At 52.3% G+C, this 17600-nt stretch overlaps 1 protein-coding gene across 1 annotated transcript in view; it reads right to left on the bottom strand.

Moving 5' to 3' along the window:
* Positions 1-17600, bottom strand: part of NFATC2 (nuclear factor of activated T cells 2) — a 139895-nt gene that overhangs the window by 54976 nt on the left and 67319 nt on the right. Inside the window, exon 6 of the mRNA XM_044262822.1 lies at positions 6212-6352. Coding sequence (XP_044118757.1) covers positions 6212-6352 — 141 coding nt within the window. The remainder of the gene's footprint in view (positions 1-6211; positions 6353-17600) is intronic.

Raw genomic sequence — 17600 nt, 5'->3', positions numbered from 1 at the left:
ATATTTATTAAACAAAGCTCAAAATACAACCTTTGGGAACCTCCAAGTAATAAAATGACTCATATTAGGATGTGATGACTCAGTGGGAAAGAGGGAATTCCACCACCCACGCCTCCTTTCTGAAAAATCAATTTGCCCTCTCAACAGGTGATGGGAGCCTCTGCCATCAGACTGTTCCAAGAAAATCGTCCAGCAAAACAAAACACAAATTCTCTTCAAACAATTTAAGTTTCAAAGCTGAGTAATCCGAGGCAGGCAGGTTTCCAACCTACACCCCCGCAGGACACCGAGAGCCAGGGAGCTACTTGGCTGGGGCCGGGGGCCTGAATTAAGAAAGATTTACCAGCTGAAAAATTCCAAAACCCTGTGTCATGTGGAGGAACCTTCCAAAACATTGGATCCCACCCAGAAGCGGCGAGTCGCTCAGAGCCATGGCAACCCTGTTTCCGCTGCCACATCACTTTTATTTTTGTGTCCTTAGATTTTTTCCTGTTTTGCAATGTTTTGCTGGGACCCCCAACTCCGCCTGAGGCCTGGGTGGCCGGGGGCCAGGGTTACCAGCTGAAGTCAGGAACGGCCTGGACTTTGCCTGAACTTTGCCTGGAAGGTTACACATTTTTTAAATTTCAGAGAATATATGAAGGCTTTTAGGCAATTACGGAGGATGGTAAATAGAGAAGATCCTGATTATCCTGTTTGGTTTTTCTTTGTCCTTGTGGATGTGACTAGAGTGCTTCCTTGGGGGCTGTGTTGGGGGGGGTTGTTGATGATAAATGCCGTTTGGGGTTTCCAACTCTGTCATCAGCTGCGGGCTGACCTGGGGCCTGTGGCTTGACCTGTGTGTGACTCAGTTACCTAGACTATAAATGAGGATCATGTCACCTGCCTCTCGGGGCCGATGTGACAATTCAAGGAGAAGACACCCATTCAACAGTATGAATGCCAGGGATTGTTCTAGATGCTGCAGATACAGCAGCCAACACCGAGTCCCCACACTTGAGGAACTAAGAGTCTAGTGTGGGAGACCAGATAAACCAACAGGCAAGATAATTTCAGCTGTGCGAGGTGCCACCGAGAAAACAGAGCAGGACAATGGGACAGAAGGTGACAGTATTCAGGGGGGAGGGGGGATGCTGAACAACTTCTAAGCAGATGGGCAAGAAGGGGCTCATTGAGAAAGTCACCTCTGTGCTGAGCCTTGAAGACACAGGAGGGTGCAGCCTTGTAAAGAAATGGAGAAAGGGCATTCTAAGAGGAGACAGCAAAAGGAAAGGTCCTGAGGCAGAAACCAGCATGGGGTGCTTGAGGACAGAGTGAATACAGGTGTACCTACAGCCAAGTGAGTGAGGTGACAGTCCAAAAAGCTGAATTCAGAGGGATAGGCAATGGCCAGATCCTACAGGCTCCTGGAAGTCATGAAAATGATTAAAAATAGCAATAAAAATAATAGAATAGTCATTATTATTACTGCTGCTATAAATAAAACGCCATTTTCCAAAACACCAGACTTTTCTAACTTAAGAAACACCATGCTGCCCCTCTCCTACTGTTTTTCCATCCTTCTCCAATATGTCATCCTGCTGGAGTGCAAGCTGCCAATCCCATTCCGGCCGACAGCTATAAAAAGAACGTTGGAGCCGGTGGTGCCGATGACCCAACTTGGGGGCTAAGATTAGCCCAGGAGGCTGTCACCTTTCCTTAATGTGAGAACCAGCTGGGGTTCCCCTTCCTTGGAAAACTTCAACCCGTTCCATTCCGCCCCGCCCCGCGGCGCCCTCGCCAGCCCAACTATCCATGGAGATGGGAACGGAGACGCGTTTTGGAAAAACGAAGTTGAGCAACAGGGATTCCCCCTGCAGAAGGCTGTCCCCTGGCTGGGAGGCGAGTGCTTGGGGTCAAGGGAGCAGGACCAACTCCCTGCAAACGCAAGATGCGCCCCCTGTCTGTTGGGGCCCTGAGGAGCCAGACATCCCCTGAGGGAGGGAAGCCCACCACTTGGGGGGGGGGGAGGAGCACAGGCACATCTCCGAGACCCTTGCTTTTCTGCAGCCACCAATCCAGAAACCCCGTTCATCCTGGATTCCTTAAGCTAGGCATGAAAGAACTCTGCACAGGTCCTCTCGAACCCGGTGACCCCACTGCAAAATCCAAGGGTCTGTGTCACCACAAAACGATTCACCTCAGTGGCTCAAAACAGCTGAAGGGACTCTGGGCAAATTAACCTGGTTTTGAGCTTCCTTAGACAGAAGAGCTCACAGTCAAGGGTGCAGATTCTAGAACCAGTCTCTCTGGGGTCGAATCCCGCACTGCCAGTTAGCAGCTGTGTGATCTTCAGGAAGTGACTTAACCTCTCTGTGCTCAGTCTCTCCTTAGGAAAGTTAGAAGAAGAGCTCTCTGGCAGGGTTGTCATGAGGGACCCAGTGACTTAGTACACACCAAGTACCTGAACAAGGCCGGGCGCAGGGCTCGTCACTATTATTGTTTTTCAATGTCCCCCTGGTTCCATGAGGTAAAATCTGACTCATCTTTGTTATTGCATAGCCTAAATATAATGATAATAAAGACTAATGTTTCATTAGCATCTATAATGTGCCAGGATCTGTACCTCCAACTCCTGTCATCTGCTCTTCTCTCGTGAGAAGAAAGTCCCCTGTATTTTACCTGAGGAGACGTGGGCTCGGAGAGGGGACAGGACTTACCAAGACGCCAAATGTCTGTTTAGTAAAATGCACATCATGGATTAGCCCCCAGGCCTCCTGAGCTCAAAGCCTGTGCTTGCCACCATGGCCTGAGCCATTCTGACCAGAAGGACAACAGCAAACATTCAGTGAGCATATAAAATGAGCAGATTTCCAGACGGTGAATGATGGACATCGACCCTACCTCACACCATACAAAAAATTAGCCTGTGTGCGCCCTCCACTTAACTCCCAGGGGGGTGGGGGGCGGCATTAGTACCTCATTTCAGAGAAAGGGAAACTGAGGCCCGGGGAGGTTAGACATGAGGACAATGCTGGCTGTGCCCTGTGGGTGAGCCGCCTCTCTCCTCCACGCTTGGCTGGCTGCCCCCCACGGGTCCCGACTTAGAGGAGACAGTCCGTGGCAAGCGACCGTCAGAGAGCACAGACAGCCGCTAGTAGGCTTCCTTAGTGATCCCTCAATTATTAATTAATTCCTTAATTACTCCTTATTCCTTATTGATACACAACTTTTCCGAGCTGAAGCAGACTGTTTTCCTCCCCCCAAGAGGTAAACTGTGAAATTTCTCCTGAAACCAAGAGAAAGCAAGCTGGAGAGGAAATGCCATTGTTCATTCACTCGACAAACAGGCGACGCCCCCATGCAGCGTCCCAAGTACCTGAGCTCCTGGGACCATGAGAGCTGGCTGGTTCCTAACCCTGTGAGGGACCTGGTAGGACCTGGCCTCTCTCCAAGCCACCCCGATCCCAGTTCCATCGGTGGCCCACCTGCCCCCGACGGCACCTGCCAACCTGGTGTGGGTAACAAGACATCTGTTTATTGCCCGCATTTCCCCCTCTGCTAACAAGGGGTCATGAGCCCAGAGGCTTCTTGAGGGGGTCCACGGAAGGCGCGCTCAGTGGTGTCCTCACACAGGAGGCCATCAGAGCTGGAGCAGCTAACGTGGGCTCCGTCATTTACATCCCACGCCACCCTCCAGCTGGAGAACTCACCGTGACTCCCTATCGCCTCACCCATGTGCCGGCCAAACCAAGGCCATGTCTCAACCTGGTGCTGGGAAACCTCTCTGTTCTGGCCTCGGCCTGCTTCTCTCTGCGTGCCAGCCACCTCGGTTGGCTCTCTGATTTACAACAGCCTAGACAATTCTCGCAGCAGACACTCCCTTACATTGTTCCACCATCTGAAAAGTAAGCCTCTGACCAAGATGCTTAAAACTGGGCATGCCTCCATGAAGCCACCACACCAGGGAGGCCTTAAGTCTAGGAAATAATACCAAATAGCATTAGTTAATGTATACTGAGCACTAAGTACCAAGCATTTTTTAAGTACTTAACGTGTAGGAATTCTTAATCCTATGACCACCTTATGACGTAGGACTGTCTTCATCCTCATCACACAGACAAGAAAACTATTGCCCAGAGAGGTTAAGTAAGCTGCCTGTGGTCACACAGCTAGAAAACAGTGGTGCTGGATTTTGGCTGAAGGGCATGAGCTCTTACCTAGCTGATGAAAGGGATGGAGAGAATGTTGATCACTGTGTTACTTATAATAGCACGGAGCTGGGCATAATAAATGAGTAATGGCTAACTGAAGTCTTAGATAGGGATAGAATGCAATGTATCTGTTTAAATGTCTGCATCCCTAACCCCTCACTACACCACCTCGGCCCCTCAAACCCACGGTGACTGAGCACATACCCTTTAAACCACTTCCAAATCCACCTATGGGCCACAGCCTTCCTTAATGTCACGCCTAGTCACCGAGCCAGCCCCACCCAACAGGAGGCATTGTGTGAATTGAGAAGAAACACCCCTTCCCCAGGACACCCTGCTTCCTCCTGCCAGTGGCTGTCTTAGTAATACACAGATTGATGATGTACCCGTTTGAATGGCAGTTCCTCGAGGAGACACCCTTGTGCAGTGCACAGCCCTCACAACTGAACAACCTGCCTAGAGTAGTCTCTGTATCATCCTAAGGAGAGTAAACAAACAAATATGAATATCACCTTAGAATGAACCTACTGAAATCATGTCCATTAGAGAAAAAAGTTAGGCCAGCATCTGTAACTATCAAATAAGTGCATAACTTGAAATTTACCCTACTTCCTGGGGTGCCTGGATGACTCAGTCGGTGAAGCATCTGCCTTCAGCTCAGGTCATGATCTCAGGGTCCTGGGATCGAGTCCCACATCGGGCTCCCCACTCAGTGGGGAGTCTGCTTCTCCCTCTGCCCCTCCACCCACTTGTGCTTACTCTCTCTTTCTTTCAAATAAATAAATAAAATCTTAAAAAAAAAAAAAAAGAAATTTATTCTGCTTTAGATGATTCTCTTTTTACTATGTCTACATTGGCAGAAGCGATTAATACCTAGCATATAGAACAAAGAATATACACAGCCAATAAGCAAAAACATTAAACCTCTCATAGCAAAGGAGTGTATAGTAAAGAGAAGCATCAATTTGGCAAATGTTTTTTAATTTAAAAAAAAATTGGCGGGCGCCTCGGTGGCTCAGTGTGTTAAGCCTCTGCCTTCACCCCAGGTCATGATCCTGGGGTCCTGGGATCAAGCCCTGCATCAGGCTCTCTGCTCCGCAGGGAGCCTGCTCCCCCCGCCCCCGCCTGCCTCTCTGCCTACTTGGGATCTCTGTCAAATAAATAAAAATAAAATCTTAAAAAAATAATTAAATAAATAAAAATAAAAATAAAATGGTACTTCTGCGATGGGATGAAACCATTCCTGACATGGCGGTGATGGAAGTTCGAATGCGTAGATTTCCGGAAGGGAACTAAAGCTCTCAAAATGACTACACAGAAATTAGAAATTTAGGAACAAACCCTGAGTACACAGCGACTGGCGCTCTCATATACAAGATTAGTTCGTTAATCCTAACGGCGTAGAAGCTGCCCCCAACTGCGGCACTATTTGTCATAAAAATACAAGTAGCTCATGCTTACTGGCCCACAAGAAGCCGGGCACTCTTACGATGACTCAACAGGTATTAACCTAGTTAGCCTTCCCGAAAACACCGTGGGGCAAGAACCTTTGTTATTATCATTCTGTGTATAAGGAAATGAAGACACACAAGGGGAGGTAACGTGCCTACGATCACAGAACAAGCTGGCGGCAAACTCAGCATCTGCACCCAGGAGATCCAGGGCCAGGGCAAACTTACTCGCCACGTTGAACGGCCACCCCTTTGGATAATAGTTAAAAGTTGTAAAGTTTTGCCTATGTTAAAAAAATAGTTGAAAAAAATATATATGGGAGTTTGGGGTTGGGGTTCAACCTCATCATCCAATGGAACAACCCAGGACCAGTGAGGACACATGGTCTACCATCTAGCATGGTCGATTCCCCCACCGTGAACCATAGCGACATCTCGAGCTGAGAAGACTAGAAAGCCCTGCCCAGCAGAACCGATCCCCCCCAGGCGATGCTGTTTGCAAGAAAAGAAGACGGGGCTTTGGTCTGGTGCCGGCGCACAACGGAAGAGCTCAAAAAGCCCCCTGACCTGTGGTCTTCTCGGTAAACACGACTTTGGACTCGGCCGTGAAGTTCTGTCCGGTGAGGATCATCTGTTGGCCCCCGTAAACCAGGCAGCTGTCGATGTCCTGTCTCTCCACCATGGGCAGCTCGTGGGCGGATCGCTGGGCTGAGGGCCAGAGAAAGAGAAGTCACTGGGACGGCAGGAGAGGTCCACTCAACAGAGGCTTTCTGCTTTCGTGGCGACCAAACACGCTCCGCACACCCCCCTGTCACCTGTTGTCATGGCAAACATGGAGCCATTGGCCCCAGCAACTGCAGGTTCTGGAAATGCCATGTTCCTGCGAAAGGGCCCTCAGTCACTTGGGCTAGTTTGCTTTGAACCACACGGGGTTTTTTGTGAATCAAGGGATAGATGCCTGCTCACCTTATAGGAAGGCAAGGGGAACGAGATTTGATCTTTATTTCATAAAGAGGCAAGTCAACTTTTCCATAAGAGAGTCCCTGTGCTGGAGCGTACTCTCTCCTTGTGCACTTGAGGTCAACAAATGCTTGATTGGATCATACGTGCTAAATGCTAGGGCCCAGTTCCTGCAGGGTTTAGACATACTTGCTCGGGAATTCCTGGGAATCCTAAACTGGGTCTGTGAAACAGCATGAGGTTGTCCCATCACCTCTCTGACCTCACTTTCTAGGACCCCCCCACCCCCACCCCACTGCCTCAGTTGTGTTCCAGCCAGTCTTCTAGAATGTTCTCAAAGTCTCTCAAACATACCCAGCATACTCCGATCCGCGAGCGCTGGCATTTCCTAGTCCCCCTCTCTGGGAAGTTCCTCCTGATTATCTGGGTGGCTCCCTTTCTCGCTTCTTGTAGGTTTCTCCTCCGACATCCCCTTCTCTGAGATGTTTCCTTACCCCGTACCCCTCCACCCTCCCGCCTTGAGGTTTAAAACAGCAGTCCCTGCTCTCTCTCTCTCTGTCTCTCTCTCCTTCTCTCCCCTTTATCTTGCATTATTAGTTCACCTGTCTTTCAAAATCTCTCTCTACTAGAATGTAAGCCCAGGAGGGAGCTTTGGGTACTGCTGTAAGCCGGGGACCAGGAACGGTGCCTTGGACTTAGTAGGGGGTACTCAGGATGGACGGACTGATGGTAGGATTGACAGGAGGCAGATATAGATATATCTCAATATATCTTTTTTTTTTAAAGATTTTGTTTATTTGACAGACAGAGATCACAAGTAGACAGAGAGGCAGGCAGGCAGAGAGAGAGGGGGAAGCAGGCTCCCCACTGAGCAGAGAACCTAATGTGGGGCTCCATCCCAGGACCCTGGGATCATGACCTGAGCCGAAGGCAGAGGCTTTAACCCACTGAGCCACCCAGGCGCCCCCTCAATATATCTTCATACATACAAGCACATACCTATCAATCTCTCTACATACACCTATATCCTCACCTGTGTCTATGATGCATGAAAGACGGAGAAAGAGGACAGGCTTATGCTAAGCATGGGGCTATGATGATATACTTGAATGCTCCCAGCAACTTTTAGAGGAAGGAAACATTAAAATTATTCCCATTTGCCTAGGGAGAAAACTCCGGCTAAGAGAAGTCAGGTGACCCCCGGGCCAAGGGTGTGTGGTGGGACTTAGATCTGAATCCTTCTGGCTTGTCCAGCTCCAGAGCCCCGCCCCGTGGTCACTCTATCTAGACCCTGATTTTTCTGGAGGGCTGGCTGCGGGAAAGAATGGAGACGCTCTCCAGCCACCCTTCCTAGGCAGGGGGACAGACGTGTCCCTGTCAGCAAGAGCGACCCGTGGGCTCAGGCCTCGCCTTAGCAGCGTGGGCTGCAGAGGCCGGCCCTCCCCTCGTGAGTCAGCCCGCGCTCCTGGCTTTCCTCCCAAGCCCGAGAACTGGGCCGAGGGCCAGGCCTTTCCGTGCCAGGGGCCCGAGGACCTCCCCATCCGGGAGCTGTGGCAGGCAGCAGCCGCGTGAGGCCTGAGGCTCAAAGCGAACCCTTCCCTGCCGGCCGGGCCACACCTCCAGGTAGCCGAGCATCCCCTCCACCTCACCTGAAACTGTCTCCTTCAGGAGCAACCACGCCCTTGGCAACGTTTCAGGAGTCTGTTGTGGACCAGCCGGATGCTCCCGGCCACTTCACCTTGAAAGTGCAGCCCAGTGACTCACGGTGGCTGGTTTCGCCCCTGCCGGGCTCAGCCCAGGGACCGGCCAGCCAGTGCTGTTCCAAGGGGCTGCCAGTTAAGAGTACATATGAAAAAGGCCTCACTGCAGAAGCTGCTAATTTCTCCCACATGGGCCGGGTTATTAATCCCTTCTTTCAATAGAAGAGTTTTGTATGACTTCCTAATTGAGCTGCCACAAATGGAGATTTATTAGCAGTGAAAACAGCAGTTGCATTGCCTGGAAAAGCAGGTCCTGACTTTTAAGATCTGCCTTTGATGAGTCTGGGGGACCGCTGGGGGCTTCTGGCCCCAGGCATGGGTGGGGAGGCGGCAAGAGCCGTCCCTCCCATTCTGCAGGTGGAAAGCCTGAGTCATCACTACTGGGCAAGCCAGCCATGGGCTCGCGGCCAGCCAGGCCGGGGACCGGCTGTGGCCGTGACTCTCGGCGCTGGGTGGGAGACTGGCCCCGATAGCTGGTCTGTGAATCACTGTGCATTGCTGTGAACACGGCGGGCTCCTTCCCCGAGAGCTTCACGGTGTCCCCCTGCAAAGCCTCGCAGTTTCGAGCCACCACCTTTTTCTTCCTCGGCTGCATTTGCATTTCCCACCCCTTCTCCTCATCGGCAGGAAAACATTCTTTTTTTAAACAATAGTTTAAAGAGAGAGAACAAGGATCCCGCCCAGCTCACTGTACTTTTTCTGTTCCCCAGTCCTGAACGTGAGGCGAGAGCTGGGAGCACCAGCACCCCGGGGAGCTTAGCAGAAAGACAGAGCCTTGGACGCCCCCCTTCCCAGACCCCGGAAACCCAAGCTGCGCTGCAACAAGGAAAGGGGAATCCACGTGGTTATTATCCACTAGCAAGTCTGAGAGGCGCTCCTGGCCCTGAGGGCACATGAGAATGGGACCGGAAACTTACAGAACACTGACACCCAGGCCCTAACCCTGGAGCAGGGGCTCTCAGCCTGGGCGCTCCTGATGCGGGTGCCGTCGGTATGAAGATCAGCAGCGGCCCTGGCCTCCCCCACACTGACTGCCAGCCGCACCCCTCCCCTGTGGACAACCAGCACTGTCCCTGGTCATAAAACTGGATGGCCCTGGGGAGGAGGGGGCCAAAATTGTCCCTGGTTGAGAACACTGTTCTACACATTCTGACTTCAATGCTCTGAGGGGACCCCAGCAGAGATTTTTTTTTTTTTTCGTTTTTTTAAATGACCTCTAAGAATTCCAGTGGGTCCCACCAGGTATGATCTGCCAGAGACCATCAATGGTAGGATAACGTAGGACCTGGGAGCCAAAGGAGAGTCCCTGGTTCACTGCTGCTTGGGCTCTGGGGTCAGAAAGACACGGTTTCTAAGTCTTGTGTCGGCCACCTCCCTGCTATGTGACCCTAAGCAAGTCACTTCACCTCTCTGGATCACAGATGTCTCCTCGGGAAAATGCTGTCCGCTCCTGCCCTCGTAGGTCTGGTACCAACATCTTGGGAGAACATACTGCGTGTAAACGCGGGCTCAGGCAGTACAGAGTTGGCGAAATAGCAGATGCCGACCACCCAGACATCCACCGACGCCCGGACGGACAGACCCGTAGAGAAACACGATTCAGCCGCGAGAAGGAACGAAGCACGCTACGGGCCACACTGTGGAGGAACCTTGAACACGGGATGCTAAACGCAAGGCCAGACACCAAGGGACAGCTCTTTCTGGGACCCACGGATACAAACCGCTCCGACCGGGGCGAATCCGCCGAGACGGAGCACAGACAGGTGGTCGCCGAGGGCCGGGGAGTACAGGGCTCCTTTCTGGGGGGGGGTAGGGGCGTGGGGACAAGCTCTGGAACTAGAGGGTGGCGGTGGCACACCACGAGTGTCCTCTGTGCCATGGATTTATACCCGTTCAAGTGGGTCAAGCGGCGCAGTTTGTTACGTGTATTTTATCACAATAAGAAAAGTGTCTTATGCAAGACAAAAGCACTGAGGCAGCGCGGGGCCCACGGGAACCGTTCGAGAAATGACTCTTTCTCACTGTCGACTTTCAAAATGCCACGCTTTCTTGCTTAGCCCTTTCCAGAACATTTTTTTTTTTTTTATTTGAGAGAGAGAGACAGTGAGAGAGAGAATGAGCGAGGAGAAGGTCAGAGAGCGAAGCAGACTCCCCATGGAGCCGGGAGCCTGATGTGGGACTCGATCCCGGGACTCCAGGATCACGCCCTGAGCCGGAGGCAGTCGTCCAACCAACTACGCCACCCAGGCGTCCCCAGAACATTTTCTCATTTGTTCTTTTTTAACCCTTCAGGGACAGCCCTACTGGAGCACAGACCAAGACACTTAACATCTCTTAGGCCACAGAGGAACAGACACCCGGCTCCGGCGCCCTCAAGGGGCAGCCCCGCACAGGTGACACCCTGGTCCTAGCTCGGGGGGTCCTCGCATGGGGCTCCCCTAAGCTTGGTTCTCCCTCTGGGCGGCGCGACTGTTCACAGACCCACCTCACGGGCTGTTCCAAGACGCCCACGAGAGAACCCACAGGAAGGGTATGTGGCTCAGTCAATTCCAGCCAGCAAGGTCACGGATACGAGACCCCGTAGTAGAGCCTCCAGCAGTTTCCACTCGCCAGGCACGGGCTAAGCGTGGCTGCCTCAGGCGCTGCATTTCACCCAGCCTGCGCCCCCCACGTCCACCTGCCGATGCACGCTACGGAGCGGGTCACTGTTGCTCTTGGTGGATCCCGACCCAGAAACTGGATTGCTCAACCTCGACCGGCGGAGTTGCTCAAGAGAAGGCTCCCGGGTCCCCTGCAGCCGGGTCACCTGGTTGGAGGAGGCGCCTGATAATCATACAGGTGCCCAAACCACACCCTCCATGCCCGGCACCCAGACCGCCTAGAATTTGCAATGGTAACAACCCTTCCAGGCGACTTGTTACACACATCTGTTTGAGCGCCAACTCTGACACTTAAAGAGGCCACCTGAGGAGAGGGGACCTCCTCCAGGGGATCCCCGGGCATCCTCAGAGAGCCCCGAGGTAAAGCAAACAAATCCAATTAGCCTCTGAAAGAGGAACTGAAGAGAGGCAAACAGCAACCAAAATTACCCTCCTGGGGTCCACTTCCTCCTCTCTCTCTCTGATGCAACCTCTCACACGGATGGCTGCTAATTGGACCATCCAAGACCCTCGAGAGGGCTCACAGGAAGCCCAGGTGTGCACACCATCCCCCATCAGTCCCCACTGACTCTCAATGGGCCTCTCAACCACTAGAAATTCCGGACCATCCAAACCATCCGCCTTGCACTGTTCTACCCAAATCAAGAGCCGCCAGGTCAAAGCCATCCTGAGGGCTGGACTCTCCCTGTGGGTGAAGTCGAGAACGTTCTGCTCCAGCGCAAGCTTCTAGGTGGCCCCACCAAGAAACCCCCTGGCTTCCCTCCTGGTCCCAGACCCCGGCAGGTCATAAAGGGGTTCGGGGCTCCTGGGTTTTATGGGCTCTGAAGCAACAGGGCACTGCTGGTTTTAACCAGTTCAGGTGTTTGCTTTTCTGCAAAGGTGGCTGGTGGGGAGCAGAACGGGCAGCGGCTGGGGGAGATTCACACCAGCTCAGGGTGGTGCGGGTCTGCCCGCGTCAGCCTGGAAACAGGACGTTACTGCTCGCCTGTCTGCAATTCACCCGTCATCAGGGTATGTGGCCAAGAATTACGATCTACCCGAAAAACCTCAAGAGACAGGCAGAAGAGGCTGGTCCTGGCAATCTGATTCTGCAGAGTGGCTGGATTCGGCTAATAATAGCAAGTAATTACAGCTGACAGAGAGCGCCTTGGATTCTAAGCACTTTACACACATGTATTTGTTGATACCATAAAACACACATGAGGAGGCAATTTAGGGTTGTGGATAAAAGGATGCTGCCACGTCAGTGCCGGAGCTCAAAGCCCAGCTTGGTGGCTTCCGAGCTTTGAGACCTGGGGCAAGTCACTTCTTTCTGTCTCCCTTTTCTCATCTATAAAATGAAAATAATCATAGTACCAACCCCATAGGGCTATTTGCAAATTAAATGTATCAGTGCGTGGGAAGCGTGTAGCATTTTGACAGGCTCACTGAACCTTAGTTACATTTATTTTTACTGCTGAGCTTCAAGGGACCACTAAGCAAGAATCATTCCCATTTTGTAGCTGGGAGCACTGGGTCTCCCAGGGGAGAAGGGGTATGCCTGAGAGCTCACAGCTAAATAAGGCAGACAGACAGACCACGGGGTGCTACTACCCGGAAGGGCCCCTTTTCAGTAAAGGCTTTCCCGCTGGGAAAGCCGCCTAGGCAAGAGGGGACAGCAGTGGGGGGGAGGGAGGGGCTCCCATCAGTCTCATTCTGGCCCAAGCACTGGCCACCCCCGGCCGCAGTGCACCAGCTGCTGTCCATCCTTCTGGTCTCTACAGCAGGCTGCCGTCCTTGGCTGTGAGCCCAGCCCAGCTCAGAATACAGTGCTGACGCAGGCCTCGCCTGAGACCGGCCCGTTAGGTCCCTCAGCCCCTGCCGTGACGATTCTGGGGTCTTCCCTGGGAAGTGGGAGGCGGGACAGCAAATCTCCCTGAGCGTGGGGTTCAACTCTGCGCGGACCTGTCAGCACTCACCCCGTGGCAGTGAGGTGTAGAGGGCGCAGACACGTGGGGCCCACGGCACACTCGACCACCTTCTCACTCCGGACCTCGGGCAGCCTCAGCTTTCCCATATGGAATATGGAGCAGTAACGTCGTACCCTGCAGGGCTGGTGGGTTTCATCTCCCCAACTCACAAAGCAGTAGGGCCACGGTGGACGCTATGACCTCTCCTTGCTCAGAAAATCACGCTCCCATTCCAAAGTGCTAAGAGGCGGCCCCATCAGATGATTCCCACATATCTCCATACCACAAGATAATCCCTGAGGGCCACATGACCCTCCATCTGACTGCTGGATGAGCATTCTGATTGCTGCAGGCCTCAGCCAGCCTGGACAGACAGAAGGACACAGGTGTCACCCCCGGCTCGGCCCCTCTCCTTGCCAGGCACAGCTGCAGCAAATCACAAAATGCTTCCGCACTTCCGCCCACGAGAAAAGAAGCTCCGAGAGGACAGCATGTCACGCCTCCAATGCTACTGGCACTGGTCAATGTTTCTGAATGAATGAATTGAGCAAGTCTTTTGGGTGAGCCTAGCGAGGCCATGAGGAGGCTGGAAACAAGTTAATACACGTGAGAGCCGTGGGCACATGGCAGACTTTAAATCAGGGCGGTTTTGCCTTCCCTGCCCTTGCATGACTAGCTCCGTGAGGGGCCATAACCTTCCATCAGATAACCATAGGGATCAGCAGGGCAGCCTCCCAATCTTGGCCCCCTCCCCGCTAAACCCAGCCACCTGACACGACTCGCCACCCGGCCCACCCACTCCACAGACCTTCTCAGCAGCAGGGTGTGCTGCTTGGTGCACACTCCCCAAACCCGTGTTTGTTAAACTCCCACACCTGTCTGCTGCTGCCTCGGCTGTGGTCTCTTGGCAGCGACAGAGTGGCAGGCAGAGGTGTATGCAAAGCTGCTGTGCAAAGCCACGGGAAGGGTGGCCAACCAGCAAGTGTGGGGCATACCACAGGAGAGGCACTCGGTTATCCTGCTGGGGTTTCAGCTGGCACCTACTGTCGGACACACACACACACACACACACACGCATTTAATCCCCAAGAAATAGGTACGGCTACCATCCCCATTTTACAGATGAGAAAACTGAGGCACGGAGTGTTAAGGAACTTCCTGTGACTACCTAGCCACTAAGGAGCAGAGGCAGGCTTCAAACCCAGGCCCAGACCTCATCACTGCCTGAAACTGCTTCTCCCCATCCTATATGTTTCTGGTGTTTCTGAAATGTGGCTTCTTGGTCCTTGCTTAGAAGTCTCCCTGGGCAGCAGGGGCTGAAAAAGGCCTAGCCTAGCCACCCTCTGTCCAGTGCTCAAATTCCCTCCCAGATTTACTGCTGTAGCAGCTCGGGAGATAATCTACTGCCATGGGTAGCTGGGCACCCACAGGCCTCTGAAGGTTGCTGAGCTGGTCTCCTGGGTATGTGAGAGGATGCCAGTTTGGGGGTTCTGGCCTAAATTAATCTGTCACCCATGCTGTCATTCCATGTCCAGCATGATGTGAATGTCATCTCTGGTTTGGCCCCCTACTAGTTGTGTGACCACAGGCAATTTATTCAGCTTCTCTGTGTTTCTGTTTTCCCAGCTGTGAAATGGGAACAGATACTGAGTACTGAGTTCCCCGTGTTTTTGATGATTCAGCAGCAACATGGAAAGTGCTGGGCTCACAGCAGGTGTCTGGTAATTGTTCCTCTTCCTTTACCTCTTCCCTGCCAGGTCCCTGTTGTCACTTTTTAAGTATTTATGAACATCAATGTGTACCAGGCAGTGTGCCAAACAAGTATGAAAATACAGATCCCATCATGTTAGTCCCCTACTTGGACCTCAAGGCTTCCCATTTCACTTGGAATAAAATCTGAGACCCCAGCTTCATCTCCAGAGCTCTCCTGACCTCTAGTCACTCCACACAGCCTCCCCAGCTGCCCTTCTGTTCCCTGAAGACCTGGAACTTATCCTGCCCCAGGGCCCTTGCACTTACTGTATTCTTCAGCTGGACCATGCTCCCCCACCACTCATGCCCAGCTTAATGTGTCACCTCTTCCAAGAGGGTCTCCCCTGATCGGGCATACCCAAGTGTGCTGGTCCCCACCCCTAAGTCACCAACACATCATCCTTGTTATTTCCATCACCACACCTGTTTGAAATGATGGTTTTCATTACTTGTTTATTGTTGGTTTCCCTGCTAGAGTGTGACTTCCACAAGGGCCAAGACTTTCTTTTGATCACTGTTTTATCCCTAGTGCCTAGAACAGTGTATCGTGCCCTCCAAACATTTCTAAGTGGTAAAATCCACATTAAGAAGCCCATATGAATTAGGTGGGTCCTCTCGGCTTCTGGCAGAAGCAGGTGGACAAGTTAAGCATCTTTGCTTTCGTGAAGCAAATGAGGGAATATGCTAGGCTGGTCTCACTGATTCTAAGTACATTCATGGGCAATCCTGCGTGATCACCCATCTCCCGAGCCAGACCTAGGGGAGTGAGGGGGAGCAGCGAAGGCCTATTGATGAGGGAAGGAACACAGTTGGGTTTTCCAAGCTCTTGCTTGCAGGGCATATAAAATGAGCAGATTTCCAGACGGTGAATGATGGACATCGACCCTACCTCACACCATACAAAAAATTAGCCTGAGATGGAGTGTATCCCTAGACCTAAAAGCCATAATCAAAAAGCTTCTAGAAGAAAACATAAGAGAGTATCTTTGTTCCCTTCAGACAGGTAGAGGGATTTGTTGGAGGCGTCCTGGGCTGACCGGAGCGCCTGCCGGCTAGAACTCCGCAGCCAGCCAGGATGCAAAGAGCACTAACCCCAAAGGAAAAGAAAATGGTAAATCAGGACTTCATCAAAATTTATCAATGCCCGTGAGAAGACACAAATAAAAAAATAAATAGGCAAACCACGGACTGGGGAAAATATTCATAGTACATACATCTGACAAAAGACTCCTATCCAAAACAATTGCTATCCAAACAACTGGTGCATATTAACAACAAAAGTCTGAGATTTTTGCCAATAAAAAATGGGCGAAAGCTTTGAAAGGACACTTCATCAAAGAAGACACGGAAACAGCCCAGAGGCACACCACCGGCACTCAGCACCCTGAGTCATTAAGGAAATGCAAATTGTGCCCAAGGGGGTAGACTTCAGGCTCCCCGGAATTATAAAATGATTTAGGAAACACTTAAATTGGTACACATCCTTTCCCCATGAAGCGGTAACTCCATTTCTAGACATCCACCTGGGAGAAGTTGGAAGCACTTGTCCACAAAAGACCCAGAACGAGAAGGTTCATGGCAGCCTTCTCCACAGCACCCGAACCCGCCAACAAGCCCAGCGTCTATCAATGGAAAATAATCGTTAGAGTCGCACAACTGAATAGTGCTCGGCGAGAAAAAGGATACACTATCAAGTCATGCCTTAAGCGCAACGGATCTCAAAGCCACCGTGCGGAGCAGAAGCGGCCAGCCCCAGGAGCCCACGCTGCAGAATTCCATCAAGTAAGTACCAGAACCGGCAAAGCCAATCTACGGTGATGGGAATCAGAACAGAGGTGGCCTGGGTGTGTGGGAGTGGGGAGGAGGCCCTGGCGGGCGGGGAACGAGGGCCCTTCCAGGAGGGAAGGAAATGTCCTGTGTCCCGTTTTGAGTCGTGGTCAACAGGTGCTGGGAATTGTCAAAAATCATTCAGCTGAAGACGTGCGGTTGAGTAACTGATTGTATCTTCACTAGACCTCGGTGACACCCAGTTACGTCACGAAAAGGGAGAGACTGGAAAGAGCTTGTGAGAAAATCCACCTGCCGCTCCCCATCATACATCCGTCCCCCAGGTCCTGCGAAAAGAGCAGAGCGAACGTCCATTCTGCGCTGGGAGTGGGCAGGACTTGGTGGAAAACTGGTTTTGGTGTTTTCTGAAACTCTATGAACAGAGACAGGCCCCTCTGCAGGGCAGGAAGTGAACTCACGGGCAGGTTCTCAAGGGAGAAGACCTCTGCACCCGGGGAAAGTCCCCCCCACCCCACCTATCTCCCCATGGCCTTTCTCTCCCGCCGGGCAGCCTGGAGATGCTTGTTTTCACTATTTTTTTTTTTTTTAAACCAACCATTCTAGAGATAGTTGCTCTGTGGCAGGCCTCTGGTTTCTGTCCTTATGGGAGAGAGACTGACAAGTAAATTGGGCTGTCAGCACACAGCGGAGGCCCCGGTACCCTGTGGGGTCAGGACAAGAGACTTCCTTGAGGGGCCATGTGAACGGCAGCCTCTGGTGAGGAAGGGGCCCAGGGACTGGAGGGTGGGAGTCGGTGAGGCGAGGTCGGGAGGGCTCCAAGCTTCGCAGCACAGCAGAATCACCAGGCGACCTCCGAAATGTGTCCATGCACAGACCCCACCCCTGACTGACAGACTCGCCGCCTCTGGGGTGGGACTCGGGCCTCATCCTGTCTTTGAAGAACTCCCCGGGTGATTCCAACAGGCAGCCAAGTTTGAGAACCTATGTTCTGGATGGAGGGGAAGCAAGGGCAAAATCCAAGAGAGAAGTCCCAGAAAGATGCCCAGTGGATTTGGGGACCAAGGAGCAGAGACGTATGTGAAGTCAA

Source organism: Neovison vison, chromosome 8, assembly GCF_020171115.1.
Source record: "Neovison vison isolate M4711 chromosome 8, ASM_NN_V1, whole genome shotgun sequence".
Taxonomy (NCBI): Eukaryota; Metazoa; Chordata; class Mammalia; order Carnivora; family Mustelidae; genus Neogale; species Neogale vison.
The sequence above is the reverse complement of the archived record's forward strand: the minus strand, read 5'-3'. Positions and strand labels throughout refer to the sequence as shown.